The sequence below is a fragment of the Littorina saxatilis genome, linkage group LG7, assembly GCF_037325665.1.
Source record: "Littorina saxatilis isolate snail1 linkage group LG7, US_GU_Lsax_2.0, whole genome shotgun sequence".
Classification (NCBI taxonomy): Eukaryota; Metazoa; Mollusca; class Gastropoda; order Littorinimorpha; family Littorinidae; genus Littorina; species Littorina saxatilis.
The window spans coordinates 24,918,047-24,925,054 of NC_090251.1; the positions used below are offsets into that span (position 1 = coordinate 24,918,047).

The following is a 7,008-nucleotide window of genomic DNA, read 5'->3' on the forward strand; positions in this document are numbered from 1 at the left end:
CTGGTTCATCGCTCCGGTTTTTATTAGCATTTGGTGTGTGCCACTACACCAGTTAACCGGTTAACTAACCTGAAGTGTCTAAATGTGAGTTGCCTGCGTGTTTATGCATGCATAATATTATGTTTGTGCAACGTTCTTTCGCTCACTCTCTCAATTCGCCACCGCCTTTTCTCACGCCGAGTTAAACGTCCGACAGTAGTTGTAAATGTTATCATTGGCAGTATCTCACAACTGATATCACAGAACATACGAAAACGTAGCATCTTGTTTCCTGGAACGAAAATCAAAAGTACACTGTGAAGGTTACAGATAAACAAAACACAATCATAAGTTAAGAACAAACAATATTTAGCGGCATGATGAGTATGGAATCGTTGCACCAAACCAATCTAGACAGGTTTCAAACGGTTTTATCGCTTCACATCGCATTCAAGTTCCCATACGTTTACCGCCTAGAATTGACTGACAGCGTGACCATTGTGGATGATAATAATCTCCATTATGTTCAAATGATTGTGTGAACTTTACTTTTGCAGATGATGTGGTCAAAAACATCACTGATTGGCTGTGGCATGCAGAGATGCGACAACAAACCAATGTATGTCTGCAACTACGCTCCTGCGTAAGTGTCTCGTGTTACGTTCCAGCGTAGGTGTCTCGTGTAATTTTAAACGTCAGTCTGTCGGTTTTAGTGTTGTTCTTAATTAACCAAAAAGCTGTAAATGACCGTCATAGAGAATACTACATGGCTTGCTGTGTCGTACCAGATTTACACGAGGTTTTAACAAAAAAATATTGAACTGCGAACGAAAGCGAGCTGTTCACTATTTGAAAAAGCAACGAGTGTAAATCTGGTACGACACAGCAAGCCATGTAGTATTCTGTTTATCCTACATACTGTACTTACGTGTATTTTACTGAAAATGTCCTGCATTCGAGGCAGCTAAATTGAAGACGCTTGTTTTGGAACCTCGATCTCTTCTAAAGCCTCGTGCAATCTATTACGTCAAAGCAAAGAAACGTCACCCTGAAAGTGTGGCGTGACGTGTTAGTTCTAAAGATTCATTGAGGGTAATTAGCGAGCGCAATTTGTGTTTCTATAATGACGTTTGTCTCGGTGACTTTGGCATCATACGCAGTGTAAAAACAGGTCCCTGCCAGACATGCTTGACATGACCTCATTTACATGATATACACACGTGTGATTTGAACGATTATTATCTCACGGGTGTCTCTCTCACGTATGTAGGATAAATGATATTATATGACGGCTGTGAGTTTCACCCTGACATGGTTGACAATTACTATCATGATGCTGACTTTGGACGAGTATCTGTCATTATTGTAATTGTTTGATGGACAAAGTTTGTGTTAAAACTTGTCATTTTGCCCTAATGCTGTTCTCTAGTTGGGGATCCCGTGCTGTAAAGCGGTTGTTTTTCCATGATGACGTAGTCATAATGACGTAATGAAAAGGTACAGGGAATGATGGGGTGCAAAGAGTGTGTTGAATGTCACCGGTGTCATTATTGTACGGTGTGTGTGTGTGTGTGTGTGTGTGTGTGAGTGTGTGTGTGTGTGTGTGAGTGTGTGTGTGTGTGTGTGTGTGTAAAACAGGGGGAACATGGCTGGAGAGCTACACACGCCCTACAAGAAGGGCAGCCTGTGTGCTGATTGCTCTGACCACTGTGTGGACTCCAAGCTCTGTGGTCAGTGGTGCTGAGAGAGAGAGAGAGAAGAGAGAGAGAGAGAAGAGAGAGAGAGAGATTGAGAGAGAGAGAGAAAGAGAGAGATTGAGAGAGAGAGAGAAAGAGAGAGAGAGAGAGACAGACAGAAAGAGAGAGAGAGAGAAAGTGAAAGAGAGTGAAAGAAAGAGAGAGAGAGAGTGAGAGAGAAAGAGAGAGAGAGAGAAAGAGAGAGAGAGAGAGAGGGAGAGAGAGAGAAAGATATAGAGAGAGAGAGATGGAGAGAGAGAGAGAGAGAAAGAGAGAGAGAGAGAGAGAGAGAGAGAGAGAGAGAGAGAGAGAGAGAGAGAGAGAGAGAGAGAGAGAGAGAGCGCAAACACACACATGTAGATTTATGCACATGACGTACTGTATGTGTATAGCGCGTGTGTGGGTGTGTCTGTCTGCCTATTCTAGTCTACGTGCGTGCGTGCGTGCGTGCGCGTGGTTCATTTGTCTGTATTGTATGTTTTGTCTTTGTTTCTTCCTGTCTGTCAGTCGGTGTACCTCTGTGTCTGAACGTCCGCGTGTGTGAACATCTGGGGTGAGGTGCATGAAGCAAAACTAGGTGCTACCCAAATGGGTGGTACGCAGATGCGGGATCGGACTGGTTGAAATTTGAGATTGCTTGGGATATCAACCAATCAGACCCCGTGACTTGTTCCCACACAATTGTTTGGCACCCAGTTTGCTTCAGGCACCTCAGCCCTGCTTTCCCTGTTTTGTTGTGAACCCAGACTGCAACCTGACGTGTCTGAACGGGGGAACCTTGGACCTCGCCACCTGTACCTGTAGCTGTAAGACGGGCGACATGTATATACAACCTGACTGCACCTGTGAGTATTTTTTTTTTTTATCTATTTACGAGGATTTATATCGCGCACGTATCTCACCACACAAGGCGACTCAAGGCGCATGTTACCTATTAATGCCGTGTGAGATGGAATTTTTTACACAATATATCACGCATTCACATCGGCCAGTAGATCGACTGCCTTTAGGCGCTGCATCCACCTTTCACGGCCTATTATTCCAGGTCACACGGGTATTTTGGTGGACATTTTTATCTACGCCTATACAATTTTGCCAGGAAAGACCCTTTTGTCAATCGTGGGATCTTTAACGTACACACCCCAATGTAGTGTACACGAAGGGACCTCGGTTTTTCGTCTCATCCGAAAGACTAGCACTTGAACCCACCACCTAGGTTAGGAAAGGGGGGAGAAAATAGCGGCCTGACCCAGGGTCGAACACGCAACCTCTCGATTCCGAGCGCAAGTGCGTTACCACTCGGCCACCCCGTACCTGTACACTTTGTTGTAATTACCTGTCCTAACCTGTGATTTTAAGTGGTTGGTTGGTTGAATAATCCAGGCAGTGTATGCTTGTAGTTGTATTTTTATTTATTATGGTGGATTGAATTCGATGGGTACTTTTGGGAATAGTTGAGAAGTGCTTGTATGTTTATAGGGTATGTTTGTTTGGTCAATATTAATGCTGTAGCCCTAAAGCCTGCGTTACATCTCCAATCTATATTGTAAATTTTGCATGCTTTATGTGATTCTTCGCAGCACTGATCATACAATCTAAAGAGCGAACATCATAATTCTTTACATATTTTCTAATAAGGTCGACGACATCATTATTTTTGTAGATAAACAGAAATCTGCAGAATCTGTTAGTACAGCTATGAAAATACAACAGGTGATTTTCATCATAGCTTGAATGTTAGAGTGTAACTGGTTTTATCGCTTGTTTCCCCTTCAGTGGACTGTACAGGAACTGCGGACCCAAGTTACTGTGCCAGCCAGGCGTGTCCGTCATTCGCTGAACTTTGCCCTCACATGTGCGGTCTGTGTTCCGGTAAGTTGTCTTCTCCTGCCTCCCCCCCCCCCCCCCCCGCTCCCCCCACTCACACAAAGTCAGTGAATGTAATCCCTTTGCCTCGGTCACTTTCTGACAGGCACAGTCAAAGGCTGACGAAAAAGGTCTACCATGACTATCAGTCGACTTGACTTACTTCCTGTCGGTTCGTTTCAACACCAGTGTGAGTCCCTGGGTAGTGGCAAGAGAAGGAGTACAATGCATCAGTATGATTAGTTCTGGGCTGAGATGCACGAACCGAAAGTGGGTCCCACCCAAACGGGCGAGAACATACTGTTGGGTCTGATTGGTTGAAATCACAACAAACCTCAATTTCAACCAATCCAACCCCGCGGCTGACTCCCACCTGGTTGGTAACTTTCTCGTGGCCCTCGGCCCAGGAACTCGTGATGGGATCACCCAGCTTTCTTGCCTTTCTTCCCGTGTTAAAGACCATGAAATACATGTCCTAGCTTTCACCATGGACACAAACCCATAATCTGTATCCCTTTTTTGTTGAATCATTGTTGCAGATTGGCCCAGCGCCCTTCCACTTTATTACACCGAAAATCTATAGCGTGGCTGCTTGAGTCGGGTCATTTCTTTCCTGATTTAATGTGTTAACTAATATTTGTGTCAATCTGCTAGAATGATTTAGCAACAACAAAAAAAGAAGACAAAAAACAAGAAAAACAAGAAAGAAAGATGTAAGTTAACAAATAAAATCAGAAAACATGTCCAACTCAAGCAGCTATGCTATAGATTCTCGGTATATAATAAGGTGGGACATCGCTGTTTTCCCACGTAAAAGATCTTACGTACTGGTTGCCCTGACCGTGTACACGCGAAGGACGCGATGTGTGTTTCTCAGGCTGACCGAGTACAGGGTCTGGTTTTCTTGCAGTACCCAGCGGGCAGACATCTGACAACACCAGCCAGACAGCGAAGGAGACCACAACGACAACAATGCCAAACGGGAACAGCAAGGCCACGGATGAGACAACCAAAATCTCGACGAAGGACATGTCTAGCGCTGGTGGCAACACTGGCATCCCTGGCAACACTGGCATCCCTGGCAACACTGGCATCCCTGGCAACACTGGCATCCCTGGCAACACTGACATCACAACCAAAAGTATAGTGTCTGCTGCATGATGTATTTGTAAAACTACACTCAAACGTACAGAGACACACACATAGTACATACACACATACATATGACAGAGTTTATTTAGCAAAAGTGAATAAATTGTATGATAACATACATGCATACATACAAACATACATAAATACATACAGACAAACAGTCACACCCACACTCACACACACACACACACACACACAAACACCCCCCACATACACACACACACACACAAACACACACACACACACACACACACACAGCACTTCTTGTACATTTGTGACAAGTTTTTTCTTACAGACATTTTATTGTTCAAAATGTACATGCAAAGCCAATTTAAAGGCGCATATGTCCAAATATATCCCATAGTAAACACTGGGCAACGTTTTATGACACACCATCTGTGTACAACTAAAAACTCCATTACCCCTGTGTTTATACTGACGTTATCGATCGTTTAGAGGTGAGGTATTGCCATTACATATCTGACGCTAGTAGATTTACAATTTGTCGGGTCCGAACTTGCAAGCTTATTTTTTGTAGGCCCATACAAAAGATTCAGTTTTCAATCTCGCGTGTTTGAGGACTATTTGCACAAGGTTAAAAATAATCATGTATTTTGAACTGTGATTTATACTTTGTCGTCACATTGTTTTGTTCTTTTAACGTTCATTGATATATGTCTGACCAGATCCTTTGGATAGTTCGGCCTGCAGCCACGTCGTGAGTATGGCGGCCATCTTGCTGACCTTTGCCCTGCATCGCCTACTGGTGTAGTCTCGGCTGTCCTCGCCAAGACCACGTCACGCCGGCCATAACGGACCCAGCATTCCTTTGGTTTTGTTTGCTTCCGCCGATAGAACAAGTATTTCTTTATGCATCTATCACAGAATAGACAGTATCAACGATAATCTCTAACAATAGTGAACACTGAATTCCTTGGCTTATTAGCAGCTTGGTGTGTGCTGTCACACAAGACGATTCTCCTGTGCATGCAGGAGTTGAGAAGTAGAGTTCTCCCTACTGTACCGATTGGGAATGTAGTCATTGCTTCAGATAAAAACGCGCAAAAATTGCCCATGAACTCCAAAACAGTTGAACACGATTGTGAATGTAATCATTGCATCAGTTAAAAACTCGCAAAAATAGCCCATGAAATCTTTTGTTGAATTCAAGAAGCAAAACTTGGTTCAGAAAGGCCGAAGATAATACTAAAAATAGAAATGCAGAATATTTAGAAAGCGCGTATATCCCGGGTAAAATAATGTGGATAACCTAAAGGAAGATAACCTAAAAACCTTTCTCAAAGTGCTGTACAATCATTGGGTAAAAAAACCCACAACAATAACATAACATTATTAACAGTACAGTCACTCACATATCAATGAATAACACATAGCACTATGATGATGTGCAAAACGCATGCTTCACGTGCCTGAGTCCCGTTGAAAGAAAGGGTCCGCACACAACTGTTCACTAGTTTTGTTCCTGACCCTTCTGATTTATTGTCTGTTGAATTTTGAAATACTGATGTCTAAAAGAAATAAGAATAAGGAATTCAGGTATTTAAGTGCTTTGTCTATTAGTTCCCTGTGACTGTTCAGTTAACTGCTGAAGACAAGTGCATCAATTTGATGAGAAACAGAAAGTTACACCACACAGGGGTGGATCAAGGGGTAATTAAAGGCAGAGGGGGGGGGGGGTGTCCAAATTGATACACATTTTCTTCCTCACTCCCTTTCAACAGCAGAACCAGTTCTTAAAGTGCTCGTATCAAATGTTGTAGATTTGATTTTTTTCCAATGATTTTCTTGTCGCACGTTCTACCTCCGGAATTTCGTTCAGTACATAGGTGAAATTCTTGTATCAAAACGGTTGGAATAAAACCATCCACGGCAATTTGTATTTTGTTGATTTGCATTTTTTTTCAATGTTCGTGATATCTGATGAACTGTCTGGTATTGTTGGTGTGTGCTTCTCGGGGATGTTATTCCTGTCGTGTGTGAGCGTGTATCGTGTCCATTAGTTTCATGAAGAATTGTTGAGCATAACCGTCGATCTTTGTCTCAACGTAATACCTGTCTCCATGCTACCACGCCAAATGTTGAATATTGAAGCAATATTATATCTCTTTCTCTCTCTCTCTCTTGCGCTCTTTTTTTATGAAGAAATAAGTAACACAACTTCGTTCCAAAAATGTAATGATCTTAAACCTGTCTATTCTATATAAGAATAAAGACACCAATCAAAGAGAAAGCACATGTTGCGACACCTCAAACG

General features: G+C 42.8%; 1 protein-coding gene across 1 annotated transcript; it reads left to right on the forward strand.

Annotated features, from left to right (window-relative positions):
• Positions 1-542: 542 nt before the first annotated feature.
• Positions 543-6,803, forward strand: LOC138970315 (uncharacterized). Its single transcript, XM_070342792.1, has 6 exons — positions 543-622; positions 1,618-1,709; positions 2,462-2,560; positions 3,492-3,587; positions 4,492-4,722; positions 5,420-6,803. Exons 1-6 carry the CDS (start codon positions 573-575, stop codon positions 5,503-5,505), a joined length of 654 nt encoding a protein of 217 aa, XP_070198893.1. The 5' UTR covers positions 543-572; the 3' UTR covers positions 5,506-6,803.
• The last annotated feature ends 205 nt before the right edge of the window (positions 6,804-7,008 follow it).

Bases quoted from the DNA above. Each gene is read 5' to 3' on its own strand.
- LOC138970315 (XM_070342792.1), top strand. From the start codon at position 573: ATGCAGAGATGCGACAACAAACCAATGTATGTCTGCAACTACGCTCCT. The intron at 623-1,617 runs GTAAGTGTCTCG...TGTGTAAAACAG, and splicing joins GTCTGCAACTACGCTCCTGC to GGGGAACATGGCTGGAGAGC. The intron at 1,710-2,461 runs GTCAGTGGTGCT...TTGTGAACCCAG, and splicing joins TGTGGACTCCAAGCTCTGTG to ACTGCAACCTGACGTGTCTG.